The sequence below is a fragment of the Vespula vulgaris genome, chromosome 9, assembly GCF_905475345.1.
Source record: "Vespula vulgaris chromosome 9, iyVesVulg1.1, whole genome shotgun sequence".
Lineage (NCBI taxonomy): Eukaryota > Metazoa > Arthropoda > Insecta > Hymenoptera > Vespidae > Vespula > Vespula vulgaris.
In genome coordinates, this window is record NC_066594.1 from 3,331,660 (window position 1) to 3,349,501 (window position 17,842).

Genomic DNA, 17,842 nt, shown 5'->3' on the forward strand with positions numbered 1-17,842 from the left:
CCTAACGTTTACAACGCATCTTGGCTTTACTTACCTTTATCGTTTTCTTCCCCTCGTGAGATTCTCGATCGCGTGCACGGATCGTAAACCTAAATGAACACCACGATTTCTAGCGAAATTTCAACGAGAAAAAGAGAGACAGAGAGAGAGAGAGAGAGAGAGAGAGAGAGAGAGAGAGAGAGAGAGAGAGAAGTGAGTAAAACAATGAAATGGAAGAAAAGAGAAGGAGAGAGAGAGAGAGAGAGAGAGAGAGAGAAACTTCATCGGCATAGTTCGTCATCCGTCCATGAAAAGGACCATTCGTTTGATTACGATTTCACCAAACGACCTACACCGCAAAACCTTCGGACGGATTAATCAGACGAAATCACGTCTCTCCTCTTTCCTATCTTTTCGCGATTAATTAATCCTCCACGATTAATCACCCGATATGCGCTTTTCATCATTCACCCGGCAGATCGTTTTCAAGTTGACTTTCCCAAGGGAGGGAATATATGGGGACTAACGAGCGTTGCACCACGAGCTTCGAGAGTTCTAAAGAGTGAAGAGAGATCTAGAACGGAGGGAAGAAAAAGAAAGAGGGAGAGAGAGAGAGAAAGAGAGGTAGATAAAGAAAGAGAAAGTAGAAAAGCCCGGAGAGAGAAATTCGGTCGAAAAGTTTTGCCGAACGTTGCAAGGTATACAAAGAAGACACTGAATTATGCCTGTCCGTATCATAAAGAGGATCGTAAGAGAATTTCAGGATGTTCAACTGGTACGGCGACAATGGAAGAAGAGTCTCTTGTGAGTAATAATAAAAAGAAAAAGAAAAAGAAAAAATGAGAAATAAAAAAAGAAGAAGAAAAGAGAAAAAAAACTTTTGAAACGTTTTCATTATTCCGCGAAAAGGGAAAAAGAAAATTAATAAAACCGGTACGAGTAAGGGATAAAATATTTAACATCATGGAAAGATATTCGTCGCGGTTACAAGAGTTTTTCACTATACTTCGTAAGATTTTTGAGAAAATTCTTTTTTCTTTTCTTTTCTTTTTTCAAATTCATTTCACTTAAATTCGCTTTTAATACCTGTTCACCAGCGGATTTAGCTTTCGACGGAGAGAAAAAAGTGATAGAAAAATTTTCGCTGCCTCATTAAAATAAATCAATTATGAACGATATATGTATATGTGTGTGTGTGTGTGTGTGTGTGTGTGTGTGTGTGTGTGTGTATATATATGTATGTACATATGTATGCACGTATGTTCATATTTTCTTCTCGCTTCAACCGTTCAAGCAAATGATGATGAAGTATAAGATAAATACGCTTGCCCAATATGGTTGAATATTATATATCCCCTATAATTTCGAACGCTTTCATCGACGGCGATCTAAGTTTTTTTTTTCTTTATTTGTTTATTTATTTATTTTTTATTTCTTTTTTCTTTACTTTTTTTTGTTCATTTTTTTGTTTATTTTTCTAGAATACGTCATCGAACACCGAACATTTCAATTTACGGCTCTCCGTAGCGAACTCGATCCGGTTTCGTTTCAATGAGAGAGAGAGAGAGAGAGAGAGAGAGAGAGAGAGAGAGAGAGAGAGAGAGAGAGAGAGAGAGAGAGAGAGAGAGAGAGAGAGAGAGATTTATTTGTCATGCAATTTGATCAGCGATTGTTATCGCCAAATTTTCATTTGCTCCTCGGAGGGCACAATTCCTGCTTATTTTTCACTTGTATCAATTTGATTTTCGCGAATCGATATGCGTTTAAACTAACTCTACGTTACCAATGTATCATCCAACAATTAGAACAATTATAACAAATGAACGATCGAATATAACGCGATTATATGTCTTCGTTAAAGAAATGATAAAATTTTTTCAAACGTGAGATAATAAAAATCTTGTAATCGTTCGAACGAATAATAAAATAACGAAGCAACGCTGAATTTAATATTTCCGTTAATAGAAACGATTCGAGTCTCTTCGATAAATAAAACACTTATTAAAATAGCAAGTATCGATGATTTGTTCGTAATGTAGGTACATTATTTCGTAGCACCAGAACAGGTACATTTTAAAAATTTTAATGCGAAAAAAAATATAAAAAACGATCTAATATATTCGCTTAAATAAAAGCGTGAACAACAAGAAAAAAAAGGAAACAATTTTAGTTATTAATCTTGTATTTTTTTTCTCTCTTTACTTTTTCAAATGTAAATTTGAACTGATTCATTTTTATACTTTCTTTTTTGTTTAAATGCAAACGTTACGAACCAGACAATGTTCCATTATTATTATTTTATTAAAATGAACCGTCATGAAGAAAAAAATGTCGACTTTTATGTTCAACGAACTAAAACAAAAAGGAAAAATAAGTAAATAAATAAATAAACAAAAACGCTTATGAATTTTTTTCGATCGAAACACTTGCTCTTTTGAACGCTGATAATGATGTTGCAGCTAGGGATTCCGATATCGAAGTCCCTAGATGCAAAATACGGCCACGGATAACAGGTTGCTACATTAAAGGTTCGATTTTCATTGCTTCGCAATTTTTACTTTCTGGATTTATTATACATATGTCTCTATTTATGTATGTATGCGTAGCAACGCTGCTCGATTGAAAGGACGTTGGAGAAAATTCGAGGTATAAGTTTGATAAGGGTTGAAAGGGATGATTTGTCACCGTCCCGACTTTTCCTAAATGCGGTCAAAAATTGGATGATTGTAAAGGCGTTTCCCATCGAAAGTATTTATGCTCTTTTGTAAATACAGAAGCTCGTTTGTTGTTCTATTATTCAGATATTATTTAAATATAACATTTTTGATTTGTTCGATCATAGTCTTCCTATTTGAAATATACTCGTCGCTATGGTAATATTTTATTTGTTGTCCCGTATCTCTTTTATTTTTATTGTCATGATAATAATTTTTATTATCGAAAAAATTCGATTCGCGTCAGAAACCCTATATGTGAATGAACGGATCCGATACAATATAATGTTGAAGGAAATGTTGAAAATTCGAATTCTTCTTTTTTTTTATTATTATTAATTCTCGTATCTCTTCGTGTCTGATTATTATTCATTAATTTATAGCTTGGGAAAATTTCTGGCTTCTAGATAAAATATATATATGTATATATTGTAATATGAGAACAAGTTTTTTTAAAGCTTCTTTTTTAATCCAATTTTCAGATTTAAGAATAAAAGAAAATAAAATAAAAAATAAAACATTTTTCCAGAGAGAGAGAGAGAGAGAGAGAGAGAGAGAGAGAGAGAGAGAGACATACCACTCGCACATTAATAAGTTCAAATAAAAAAATAATAACCCTAATAATGCAATTTCTATAGGAACACTACTTTTCACAAAAAGCCTTCATATCTCAAAACTTTACTGTTCTGGCATAGCTCCCTCTTACAAAAGACCCCTCGGTTGTACAGTGTACACTTATGACCCGAACTTCTGTTTAACAATAACCTTCTTGGAGCCTTTTCTACTGTAGTGAAAGGGTTAATAACCAGAAAAGATTTGCAACATTTTTTAGGTAGTCCGAATCGCAAGAATCTGGTGCATGAGTCGCATAAACGTTGAAAAAGTAACAAGAAGTAGGAAAAATGGCGGATGGGATGGGGGCGGGGAAGGGAGGAGAGGAGAAAAAAGAGAATAGAAGAGAAGAGAAGAGAAGAGAAGAGAAGAGAAGAGAAGAGAAGAGAAGAGAAGAGAAGAGAAGAGAAGAGAAGAGAAGAGAAGAGAAGGGTCGAAGAAAGAAAAGGAGGAAGTGCAGAGTAAAGGACGAGAAGTAAGAGAGGGAAGAGGGTTGGAGGGGGCGTAGTAGGGTAAAGAGGGTGATACGCAGAGGCAAAAATAAAAGAGCAAAAGGGTAGGGAAGGAAACGGGAGAGGAGAAAACAAAGCGGTGGTATTTTTTTTTTGCTTTATCTTTTCTTTTTCCTTTTTTCTTTTTCTTTTCCTTTTCCTTTTCTTTTCTTTCTTTCTTTTTCTTTTTTTTTTAATCCTTTGTCCGTAATGCCAGGCACGAATCAACAAAGCGGACCTGCTAAGAATTTGCGAGGCTAGTAATTGTTAATAAAGGTACGTTTAAATTGTGTCTGAGCTTTTGCTCATTTAACGAGCGTACTATTTGCTTAGTCAAACGAGTACATACATACGTACATACATGTACGTATATACATACGTATGTATTTATGTATTAACAATTTTCGGTTTTTCATGCGAGCAAATTTAAACGAGGAAATATTAACGTCGGTATCTATGTATAACTCATGATTTCTCGTGTAGATTATAAGATGTGCGAATCGTGAAAAGCGATAGAAAATCTATAGAAAATGTATATTTCGTATTTATTTTATCGTCTCGCATGTTCGAACGCTTTTCATCGACGTATTGCTTCAATTATTATCATGTTATTTTTCTGCAAATATATATGCACACGCATACACGCATATGTGGAACGGATAAAAATGAATAAAAAGTAGTGTTAGTATAAATGATCTCTCTCATTTTCCCTCTCACTTTCTCTCTCTTTTTTTCTATCGATCGTATGATTTTAGTATCGATTTTAACGGTGTAACATTTATAGAGATTTTCACGAAATACTCTGGCAACGACTAATTAGTTTTATTGCTCGAACGCGTTATAATTGTAAAGCCATTTTTGCTAAAAAACAAAAGGATGAGAGAGAGAGGGAGAGAGAGAGAGAGAGAGAGAAATAGAATCGATATAACTCTCTGCATTCTGTATATAATACTTACTTCAAAATAATAAAGCTTTCGATATCATAACAATACTTTTGCAAATGTATCGGTCGATCGGTCGATCGATTGATCGATCGAAACCGTCATAAATTCGTGGTAAAAAAAAAGAAAGAAAAAGAAAAAAAAATAAAACAAAAATTCACATATAAATAGGAAGCACGTTACGATTTTACCTTAACGATAACTATAATTTGACGTTCGCGAATCGGTAGAAACACGTTCGAGCGTTTATAACGCGTCGTGTATTGGCAGAGAAATCCTAAATCGATATAGAAGCGATTCGTGCGTGCAATTAAAATGATTAATCTCCTCGCATTCCGATAAATCACGAAGCGGATACGTCGCTCTTTTTCTCGTCGCCGATATCGAATCCAATTTTCTCGATACACCTTTCTTTTTTTGTTCTATTTTTTTGCTTTCTTTTTCTTCTTTCTTTTTTATTATTATTATTTTTCTTTTTATTTCATTTTTTTTTAATAATCGAAAGGGAATTATTAAAAAAGAAAAAAAAGGGGGAAAGGCAAAAGAAAAAAAAAAAAAAGAAAAGAAGAGAATCATATCGCAACAACGTGCCTTTCGCAATGATCTATTTCTTTCTTTGTCGTTGTGTCGCACGACGATGCGCTTAAGATTTTCCGTGAGTTTTCATCTTGGAACCAGAAACCCGTATTATACCGACGAAACAACAATCTTCAAACGAGATCATCGTGCAAAGCTTGCGTCCGCTTTTATTACAAAGGAACGAGTTAGGAGTTACGAGAGAGAGAAAGAGAGAGAGAGAGAGAGAAAGAGAGAGAGAAAGAACGCGATACTAGAGAGCAGCCTATCATTTGTTTGCTTGCCAAGTAAAGAAGAGAGTGAGTCGACCATTCCAGAATTCACTCTAGTAATTTATCATTCAAGAGGTAAATTCAAAATCCATTCTCTTTCTTCCTTTTCAAAATATCGAACATTAAACTATGTACTTTGAGTTTTCATAAGACACGTGCTTCCTTCTTAGGAAATTAATTAAGTCCTTGGTAAGACAATAATATAAATATCATATATATATATATATATATATATATATATATATATATGATATAATAAACATAAATTGTCTATCTATCTATCTATCTATCTATCTCTCTCTTCCTCTCTGTCTCCGTCATCTTCTATCGTATGTACACATTTTAATGAGTAGTGCCAAGAAGAGGGCAATCAGCTGATGAGAACACCCACGTCTAACAAAAGAGATAAAGAGATAGAGAGAGAGAGAGAGAAAGAGAGAGAGAGAGAAAAAGAGAGAGAGAGACAGACAAATATACGTTCAAGCGTATCGTCAATGGTTACTTCTACGAACGGCAATTGTTGTACGTTGACTTATGCCTCTATAAATAATCTTCACAATTTCTTCTAACGGACTCTTGTATGTGTGCGTACGCGCGTGTGTATGTGCACGTGTACATGTGCGTGTACGTGTGTTAGCAAACTCAAATGGTGATCTTGTCACGATGTAAAGGACTTTGAGGTTATCCGACGCGTGAAATTACTATGATGCAAAGACGAAAGACACACACACACACACACACACACACACACACACACACACACACACACACAGAAAAGAGAAAAATAGAGGGAGAAATGAAAAAGGACGTAAAAAATTCTACCTTTTTCGAATGAATAAAATAACTCTTGTTAAAGGAACCTTTCGTCTTCTTATCGTACTACTTCCTCAACCCCTTTCTATTTCCACCCACCGATCCCTTCGTCTCAACGATTCCTACGTCTCTATTAAGTAATCAAAGATTTTTTTTTATTTTTCTTCTTTTCTTTTTTTTGTTTTCTTTTAAGATCGTACCAGTAAATAAATTCTAGTATTTACACACGTTTGGCCATTAAACGAGTAGATGTAAAATACAGGGAGGTTCGGAATACGAAGTAACTTTTTCGAAGATAAACTTTTTTAATGCGTCGACTAATTAAAAACGTTCCCATTAGAAGTGTGAAACGAGAGAGACCAATTTTTTCTTTTTTTATGTATCTACGTACGTACACAGGTATATAGGTATGTGTATAAATAACTTTGTGTAACGAAATTTTTACGAAACATTTAAATATATATGTGTGTGTGTGTGTGTGTGTGTATATATATATATTTGAAGGTTAAAAATAAAAAGAAGAGTGAAAAAGGAAGAAAAGAGATATAATTTTAGAAAAAAGAAGAGAAAGAAAAAAGAACAAGAAGAGGGTCGGAAGAGTTTTATGAGTTGAGTTTAAACGAGTAGCACGAAGGTGACGTCACGTAGGAAAGGAAACAGTTAAGAGGAGACAAAGACGAAATAGAAAAAGAAAAAGAAACAAAAAAAGAAGAAGAAGAAGAAGAAAAGAGAAAAAGGATTTCGCTACGGTAGACTGTAACATCTGATACAATATCCTATTATATAAATGAGATCGATTTTTCATTTGATTTATATCAAACAAATATAGAACGAATTATAAATGAATACATATATATATATTTATTTTATAAATAATAATATATTTGATAAATAACGTTATAGTTACTTGAAAAATATCAAGATATGTTACGTTCCTTTAAAGTTCTTTAATAGTTCATCTAAAGTTCACTTAAAGTCTTAAAACATTGTTGGCCTGTCAAGAGTATATTCGTGCTTGCATATGCACGCAACTTATGTAATTATTAAAGTATAAAATTGTGTAAGAAAATTGCATTATTATAACATTGTTTGTTCTGTTGTATAGTCTTAGCTATACTTTGATGTATTATCAATTCTCTAGAATTTTTAATATTTTAATATAATTTAAATAACGATATGAAAATTTAATTATAAATATACATAGCCAACGGTTGCGAAACTTTTTTCTTTCTTTCTTTTTCTTTTTATGCGGATAATAGACGGTCAACAACGTGTGTTAACGAATGAAAAAAAAATTTTGTCGACTGACCCACAGTCATCTTTGATAAATATCCGCCTGACTTTTAGTCATCTTTAATAATAGAAGAAAAGGGTTACAATAACACACCAATACTACATAAATATTACGTATCATTCAAAACAATTAGAAGATCGCATATCGCATTCATTGTGCACCGTAAACATGGCACGTCATTTCTGGAATTATAAATACTTAGATATGCCTGATAAAACGACGAGAAAAAAAAAAGAAAAGATCAATTCACAGTTTTCCCGACTAACTTTTCTCTTTTTCTCTATCTTTTCTTTTTTATTTTCTATTTTTTTTTTTTTATTTATCTTCCCTATCGTTTCCTCGATTAATGTTACAAAACCTGTTCGGTGTAACAACCTTTCATGATCCTCTAATTTATTCTGAACAGTTTAGATACACCCATGCATATACAATATATAAAAATAAATAAGTACTTACGGGAGCGGCTGGGTGTCTCGCCGGCGCGGGGTACATCTTAATTGTACTCGGCTAATTTTCCACAAGTCACACGTTAACGGAGCGTCCTTCTTCTACGGTCACTTCGTGTACTCCATTATCCAGTTCGAATTTTCTTGGCATCATCTTGAGAATCATCAATGAATTCCATTAGCTATTTCGTTCCTTTACTCTTCCTAATTTTACTCCCCCCTTCTGTCTTGTCTTCCTTCTCCTCCTTCACCTTCCTGCTAATATCCACTAGATTTTCTCTTCTCGTCACGTTAGATCGTTAGAACGTAACACAATACATTATATCTCTATCTTTCGGGTATATAAGCTACTTCTTCTTCTTCTTCTTCTTCTTCTTCTTCTTCTTCTTACTATTACTACTCCTTCTACTTCCACTCCTCCTCCTTTTAACTCGCGATACGCGGTAATAAAATATCTCACTCTTATAAAACACCCCGTGTCTTTGATATTTCTCTTTCTCTATTCGCGCTTTTATTTTCCTTCTCTCTTTTCTTTTCTTTTCTTTTCTTTTCTTTCTTTCTTTCTTTTTTCTTCTTCTTCTTCTTTTTGATCCTCCACGAAACTTTTAACTTACGTTGCACTGCCTTCTTTCTCCTCGATGGCAAGAAATAAATCACAACGTCGTTGCTTGCTCCCTCCCTCCCTCCCTCGTTCTTTCTCTTCGCCCTTCTCCCTTCTCTTTCCCTTTCTCTCACACTTTCCTCGTAATCCCAAGTTTTCGAGTAGTCGCCTAACTGTCGGATAACTTTCAATTAAAAGAGACATTATTTTTTTATCTGATCTACTTACTTCCGCCAATGCTCTTTTTTTTCTTTCCATCCTTTTTTGGATTTTTCTTTTCTTTTCTTTTTTTTTCGTTTCAATCATCGCATTGCCAAGGTGTATGAAAGGGATGATGGGGTAATTAAAAAAAAAGCGAAAAAAGAAAGTAATAAATAAACGAACAAATTCGTACCGTTCAGAGTTGCTTTCTAAGGGACAACAAAATCCTATTATCCCATACTCTTTCGATACGCTGAAAAAACTTAAATGCGTTACCTTTGTAGATAATGCAAGTATTGATATATAAATGATCGATGTAAAAATTAAACGATGGGTTATCATTAAACGGTTTTAATTCGACTCGATCGATTCGTCATGCGATTTACGAGTGAATATAATACTCATACCTATCTACCTCCGAAAGCATTTATTCTAATCTCCGAGTCGTCTTTCTAGCGAAGAAGATTGCAGTAGAAAAGAAGAAAAAAGAAAGAGAAACAAACATAAAAAAGAGAGAGAAAGAAAAGGAAATAACATCGAACGACGAGAAACTTGTTTTGCGTAGGTATTGAAAATCTGTCAATTAAATATTTAAATATTATTTTTAAAATTAAAATTCTCTCTCTCTCTCTCTCTCTCTCTCTCTCTCTCTCTCTCTCTGTCTCTCTTTCTTTCTCTTTTGCGCGGGCGCACGAAATCACGAAGTCGACGGAAATTATGGTCAAATTTGCGGTGAAAAAAATACGATAAAAAGTTTGGAGTAGACGAGCGCACGCAAGAGAGAGAGAGAGAGAGAAAGAAAGAAAGAGAAAGAGAAAGAGAGAAAGAGAATGAACTTTCGCCCATACCCATAGCCGCTATTATTGTTATCCGTTCTCGCGCTTTTAACGGAGCGCCATTACATATACATGACGCGTCATTACAAGCTCTTTGTAACCGGGAGCGATGTTTCGTGTAACTCGAAAATGGGGTCATGTAACTCCGTTAACATTCCATTCTCCGCGAATAACGCATTTCGGCTCGAGCGACGCGTAATAGCGGCTAGTACTGGCGTGAAAAAAAAAAGATAAAAGAAAAAATAAAACAAGAGAAAAAAAAAGAAAAAGATAAAATAGAGCAAAACAGTATAAAATGAAAAGAAAAATAAAGTAAAATAAAAATAAAAGATAGAAACAGTAAAAAGTAGAAAATAAGAAATAAGAAGAAGAAAAAAGAACGAAAGAAAAAATGTTAGCGAGTAAACTCGAACGCGTTTTACTATCGATCCGAGATAAGTGTCTGTGAAAATATCGTAGAGTTCAGTGTATATGGTATACATCAGACTAGAAAGCCTTTTCTTTTCTTTCTTTCCTTCTCTCCCTCTCTTTCTCTCTCTCTCTCTCTCTCTCTCTCTCTCTCTCTCTGTATGTTTCTATTTCGACTTTTCTATCTTTTTCTCTTTACCAGTATATACTTTTACCTTTCCTTTATATGTATATGTATACACGCATATATACATATATTTATACATTATATGTTATTATCATACATTACGTGAGTGTATATATATATATATATGTCTATGTGTATATATGTATATTCACGCGTAAACTTCTCTTCCTGCTTGCACAGTAAAATAGATAATCGTTATCGTAATAACCGGGAAGAATCGCTATCGAACATTTAACGCGAGTAACGCGCGATGACCGTCAAGATAAAATCGATACGTGTCTTTCCGCGCATATATTGTATACCTGTAACGCAGTTATCTTCTATCTTTAATCTGGTAAGTGGCTAATTTGTGAAACGAGTATAAACGAGAATAATATGTACATACGTACTTATAAGCGCGCGCGATTGCAGATAAATAAGAAAAAAAAAAAAAAGACAATTAAAGAAAAAGAAAACAAAATAATTAATCTCTTCAAACGATTCTAATTAAATGAATTCTTTCTTTCACTTTCTCTCTCTCTCTCTCTCTCCTTCTCTCTAACGTCATCTTCATAATGTAACATCTTAAGTACAAATTACATAAAACAATATCGTAAGTGTCGTATAAGATAAATTTTCTATAAAAGAAAAAGAAAAGAAAAATGGATACTATAGTGTTCTCATTATATCAATAAAATCAAATGAAAAAGAAAAAAAAGAAACGAAGAAAAAAAGGGCAACTAATGCGTTCTTCCTCATACCGATCGAGAGAAATCGAATCGATCCGTTGATGATGGCGAGGGGCAACACTCAGGGACAGACACAATACTAGGGGACGAACGAGTCACGAAGAAAGTTATCGCGAATCTCGTATAATCGCTTTCGAGATCCTTAACCACGCGATCCTCGTGATTTCTTTCCCTCCCCCTCCCCCTTCTCCACCTTTTTTTTTGATCGTTATCGCGACGACCAAGCACGGGGGTATTTGCGCGAGCGAGCGAGCGAGCGAGCGAGCGCTTACGGCTTTTTAAAGGATTCTCCACACCGTACACGGCTATTAGGACGAAAACGCGCCGCGTTAATTAACGATCGAGAGTTATGTACGTCTATTCTCACCTCTTCGCGATTTTTTTCTTCTTTTCTCTGTATTTTTCCTTTTTTTTTTTTTTTTAATGCGACTTAGCTCGACCATAATCTCTCGGTGTACCGACAAATGAGTATAAGTCGACATTGAATAAAAATAAAAATTTAATAAACACGGTTATATACTATTATACATCGCTGTCCTTTATTTATGGTATGCATTGTATATTTTATAAGTCCAATGGGACAAGACATGGTTTATCAGTTTTTAAAATCTCTTCAAAATCTAACATCTGATCTTACACACACATATATATATATATATATTACAGTTTAAATATTAGATATAATTTATAAGTACTTCTCTGTAAAACTAATTATATTGACACTTATACTCTATTGTCCGCTCATCAGAGATATATAAATTACAGATGTCGGATAAACAACAACGAATACATACACATGTGTGCACACTCGCGTGCGCGCGCGCATGTGCACGTATATTCTTTATCTATCTATCTATTTATTTATGTACTTAATTCGTAAGACACAATTTATGATTTCGATCACGTACCGAATACTCGAGTGATCGTAAATCTTTATTTTCATCGATCCATCATTGAACACGTTTTTTTTATCAAATTCTTTTAAGACATTAAATCTTCTTCTTATAAGTTATTTTCTTAATATCGGATTTCGTAACGAGTCGTTTTAAATGATCAATTAACAATTACCTAATCAAAATTTATATGTCATTATTTCAGAATAAAAACCACGAATTTCCTTCTTTTCTTTTTCTCTTTTTTTTCTTTCTTTCTTTCTTTTTTATCTTTGATGAACGTTAATCATTCAAATGAAAATTTTTCCGCTCGAATATCTGATCTCATTCAGCGCAGTTATAATTATATATGCTACAAGTGTTTATCTTTCAATTAACAGCAAATTATTAAATATGTATGAATATACAAATGGTTCAAAAGATGTAATAATATTTGTATAATTAAATAAATTTGTTTTACTCGATTCACCAGCTGTATCATACCACGGATAATCGTTTCGACTAATGTGTTACCTTTATATCTGAAAAAAATATGATCGCATAGAGTTAACCTATTATAACGCATGTTAATTCGAAATCGTATACTTGCAAATTTATATCTGTAAAGTTTGATTTCATTTCATCGATGGAAAATTAATTGTTACTTCGTAACGAAGTTCGTTTAATAAATAGAATTTTTATATTTAGTATAGTACAATTATACTATAATAAAAGTAATACTATCTATAGTTACATAATTTTTGCACTGAATCTATTGAATTTCGAATCATATAATTTTTTTCTAACCGCGAAAGAGAAAAGTTGGATTATACGTTAATCTATAAAAGAACACGAACGAACAAACAAACAAACAAATAAATAAATAAATAAATAAATGAGTATAAAAATAAAAATAAAAGAAAGAAAGATGACAAAGAAAGATCGATCCTTTCTACGATCTATCGATCTTCCATCGTAAAAGCGTTAATAATCGTATTACGCGTTCCCGATAATCGAGGAACAATAGGGTCGTTTATAAAGGCGGAAAAGAAGAGGAGGAAAAGGAGGGAAGGGGGAGAGGGAGGAGGAGGAGGAGGAGGAGGAGGAGGAGAAGGAAGAACAGGAGGAGGAGGAGCAAGAGGAAGAGCATGATGAGGAGGATGAGGAGGAGAACGGGGTATACGAGATAAACGATAAGGATCGAGGTGGAAAGAGTCGACTTATAAGAACCGTTCTCGGGTGACCTCGCGTGCAAAAACAAGGCAGCGTATTGTCATGACTGTTTCGAAGTCTACTAGAAAGAGGTAGAGAAGGAGGTGTCCGGGGAGAGGAAGGAGGAGAAGGTGAACTAGAAAGAGAACAAGAGAAAAAGAGAAAGAGAGGAATAGACGGATAAATAGATAGATAGATAGATAGATAGATAGATAGATAGATAGATAAAGAGAGAGAGAGAGAGACAACGCGGTTTACGAGCCGATAAGCGCGATTAGCCGCGAGACAAAGGGATTGTCGTGCGAATATGTGCTATCGTTCGAACGTTCATGTTCGGCGCATGCGCTCGTGAGATAAAAGAATGTGTGTGTGTGTGTGTGTGTGTGAGAGAGAGAGAGAGAGAGAGAGAGAAAGGACTATGCGAATGTAAAAAAAGAGCCAAAGAAAAAAATTAAAAAAACGTGTGTTACAAGAACGTGACTAAGAGATAGAAAGAGAACTATGCTAGTGTGTACAAAAAAAAAAAAAGAAAATAACAGAAAAAAGGAAGAGAGAAAGAAGAAAAAGAAATTGAGAGGAAAAAATTGAAAAGAAAAAAGACAGAAATATAGAAAATAACAGTATATGATAAAAAAGAAAAAGGAAACGAAAAATGTTAGAAAAACGTTAGAAAAATGTGACTATCGTCTCGATGATTTAACGAGACTAGAATGCCAATTCACGATCATCGTCGGTCCCCTCTGAATATTCCCTTCCTCTCTCCTCCCTCCTCTCTCTCTATCACTCACTTAGTCTCTCTCTCTCTCTCTTTAGTCGCTTACTTTGAGGCGTGCGCGTTCTATCTATCTATCTCTACCCTTCTCTCTCTCTCTCTCTCTCTCTCTCTCTCTCACTCTCTCTCACACCGCCTCCACCACTTTCCAGTAATCTACTACTCTCGCAGCTGTTGGTCCTGCTTGTACGTGCTGGCAGGCGGCACTACTTAATAAACCGACGAGGAGGAAAGATTCCAAGCAGCTTTGCCAGCTCGTTACATTATCCCTTTTCCGGACGAAATTGTTGTTCGAGACTTAACTATAACGACGTATTGAATGAAATGTTTTCATTTAAGTAAAGTGTCATATTCGATAATTATCTTTTGTTTCATTTTATTTTGCCCCATTCGTTCGTTCGTTCGTTCGTTCTTTCGTTCGTTCGTTTATTTGTCTGTTTGTTTGTTTGTTTGTCCGAGAGCGGGATCTCTCTCTCCTTTCCTTTTCTTTTTCTACTTATTTCTTTATATTTTTTCTCGCTTGTTGTTAATTAATCGAACTGTTTCGAAACGATTCGAGGGTTATGGAAGAAAAGAAAGAAAAGAAGAAAGACAAAGAAAAAAGAAAAAAAAGATGGGCTCGTCGTGGTCTTATCTAAATGGATGGAGTAATTCATTGGGATAAGGTAAAAGTTAAGTTCTCGTTTCTTCTTGAATAATAAATAACAGAAAAAAAAGAAGAGAGAAAGAAAGAAGAAGAGAATGAGAGAGAGAGAGAGAAAGAGAGAAAAGAAAGCAGTAGAGAACTAACGAGCGAGGTGGGAGATAAAATAAAATTGCTACATAAGTAACTTTGTTACTCTTGGAAAGTTGCAGGAGTTACGATACTCTCTCTCTCCCCCCCCCCCTTCTCTCTCTCTCTAACGGAGGGATATTTAACCGAGCGAAAATATTTGGCACATATGTATGTATGGTATGTACGTATGTACGTATGTACGTATGTACGCGTAACGATAACTTAATGAACGTCCATTATCGTTGGCACGCTCGAGATAATCGAATTTTTACCACGATTACGAGTATAATAATGGTTGTTGGTTAAGGCGAAAGAAAAACAAAAAAAAACGAATAATAATAATAATAATAATAATAATAATAATAATAATACAAAAAAAGAAAAATATAATTAAGGAAAAAGAAGAGGAGGAAAAATAAATAAAAGAAAGGCAAACGCAAATTCGTGGCTGATGACTAATCGAAACGAAATCGTCACAGAGAAAAGAAGACGTTCACGTTCGTACGAATAAATTTTCGTTACGATATAAATACACTTGTTGCGAACGATTCAAAGCCCGCGAGCTAACCTACTGAACTAAACGAATTAAGAAACCATCGATGTTAAGTGGAACCCACGCTCGGGGACTTGGACGAAACGTTAAAGACGATTGAAATTGGAGCTCTCGTAAAAGAGGGACACGAACGGATGGACGGACGAACTTAACCTCACTTTAGTTTTTTATCGTTGTCCGTTCATTCGTTCGTGTTCGATTATATATACGTAATATGTATATATATATATATATTGCATATATACAAATATACACATAAACGCAATGTATCAATGTCGATGTTGTTATTATTACAAAGAGACGAAAGGACGAGTACCTACGTACGTACACAAATACATATACATATTACGTAGTTATCTGAACGATTACATTTTGTATTTGCGACGAATTTGCGAGGTTAAATGACAAAGCGAGTCATCAAGATTAAACTCGACGTTAATACGTATGCGATAGGATCTACGATATTTGTAATTAACAGAGGCGATATTGAGTCGCAAGGAATATAACAGGGAAATTACGTGTCTCCTACTACTGGTGTATTATATGCCTTTCTCATTGTCGCGCGTGACCGTCATCGCGTCTATGCGCCATTCGATCGATCTTTCCACCTTGATCGTTCGATTTCTAACCTCCTTCGTGGACGACGAAAATATTAGAGTACGAATTTGCGTAGTTGAACTAAGTTCTAAGATTCTTCTCAACTCTTATCTTATAACGATCGACATTAAAAACGAGGATGAGCTTTTCTATGGTAATTACGAAGAAAACAAAATAAATAAACAAATAAAAGAGGGGAAGAAAAGACATTACCCAACGAATCTCGTCTTCGTATTCCTTCGATTCTATTATATCCAAGTATTTTTCAGTAAAATCGTTCGATTTAATGCTTTCGTAAATTTCGTTATATACACCTTGGCACTGCGGTAAAAAAAAAAAAAAGAGAGACAAAAAAGACAAGAACACACTCACCGAGATACTATCTCGCACACTCTGTCTTTCTCTCTCCCTCTCTCTCTCTCAATCCCTTTCTTTCTCTCTCACAGGAACAACGAGGAGAAACACTTGTCGATGGAGAGCACTACCTTCGAAGGATTCTCCTTCTCTTTCTTTCTCGCGCGCGCACACAACAATATATACACACGTTTATCGAACGCGCAAATAATCAAGAGGAAACGGTTGCGGGCCGGCTCGTTCGCGATACTAAACGTAACATACGATACGTGACCAAACACGATACGCACCGTGCGGCGTACGACGCTTGACTACGAGCCGGGTAGCCAAGTGGATGACGGGAAACGTGTGAACGCCGTTCGTCGTCGCCGCCGCTGCCGCTTGGTGGCGCGCACTCACACGCGCAGAGGGAGAGAGAGAGAGAGAGAAAGAGAGAGAGAGATACGACCGAGAACGACCAATGAGAGCTCACGGTCGCTCTCGACACACAGAGAAAGAGAGAACGGAGTGAGAGATTCAAAGAGAGAGAGAGAGAGAGAGGAAAGAGGAGTGAGCGAGAGAGAGAGAAAGAGAGAGAGAAAGAGAGGAGTGAACGAGAGAGAGAGAGAAACGAAGGCTCTCTCGCGTGCTCGCTTCTCCTCCCCTCTCCTCAGCCATCCACCAACTAACCGAACGCTTCCCCTTCCCCCCGTTCCCTCCCGCACCCACTCCCCGCGGCACTCCTCTCTTCTTACTCGTTTCTCGCTTCGCCTTGAGTCAAGGGCGTCGACCGATGGGGGCGACTCGCCGTCGCTGTTTCTCTCTTTCGAACGATTTCGTAACGCTCTTTGCTGGACGATGCTTCTCGTGCGTGCTATGTATATGTATAGATATATATATATATATATATCCATATTATACACGTACGTACGTACATACATAGGTTAACGTATATGTTAAGTGCCTTTACGTTGGACGATTTCCCACAAATTCGATTAACTCTTTTCGCGCGATTAGTTGTTACCGTAGTAAGTTTTTCTTATTTTCTTTCATCTAGTACATATCAAATAATGGGAATAAGATAAAAAGTCGTTAAGGAAGATATTCGATCGTTCCCAACAAGGAAATAGTAAGTTTGTAGGTTATAACAATGTCGAAAGAGAAAGAGAAAGAGAAAGAGAAAGAGAGAGAGAGTCACGTGGTACAAGAGCGCATTAATCCGAATACCTTACTCTTTCTACAAAAGCACACGCCGTGTAGCGTGGAATATAATACGAACGTTAGAAAATCTTTATCGACACCTCTGCTCTCTCTTTCTCTCTCTCTCTCTCTCTCTCTCTCTCTGTCTTTCTCTCTCTTTCTCTCTTTCTCTTTCTCTATCTCGTTGGTTCGTCCCACCTCGCGCACTCGACACTAGTATCCACCCAGCTTCCGTCTCCTTTCCACCCACCGCGCGGATGAATTCACCGCGTTGTCGCGTCTCCCTCGCGCTCGCGTGTTTCTTAATCTTCCACCTCTCCTCGTTGCTCTTCTCTCTCTTTCTCTCTCTCTCTCTCTCTCTTTCTATCATTCTCTCTCTCTCTCTCTCTCTCTCTCATCCTACCCAGCGCATCGCTGTTTCACTTACAC

At 35.7% G+C, this 17,842-nt stretch overlaps 1 protein-coding gene across 12 annotated transcripts in view; it reads right to left on the minus strand.

Moving 5' to 3' along the window:
* Positions 1-16,590, minus strand: part of LOC127066300 (protein groucho) — an 87,880-nt gene extending 71,290 nt beyond the window's left edge. For 4 of the 12 annotated variants that reach the window (XM_050999850.1, XM_050999859.1, XM_050999856.1 and 1 more), the window contains exons 1-2: positions 16,253-16,588; positions 8,149-8,923 (exon numbers count right to left, since the gene is read on the minus strand). In XM_050999850.1, the coding sequence (XP_050855807.1) occupies positions 8,149-8,184 (36 nt within the window). In that variant the 5' untranslated portion in view covers positions 8,185-8,923; positions 16,253-16,588. Of the gene's footprint in view, positions 1-8,148; positions 8,924-16,252 lie in introns of all 12 variants that reach the window. The other 8 variants (XM_050999851.1, XM_050999855.1, XM_050999848.1 and 5 more) reach the window with 4 other exon arrangements.
* Between the last annotated feature and the right edge of the window lie 1,252 nt (positions 16,591-17,842).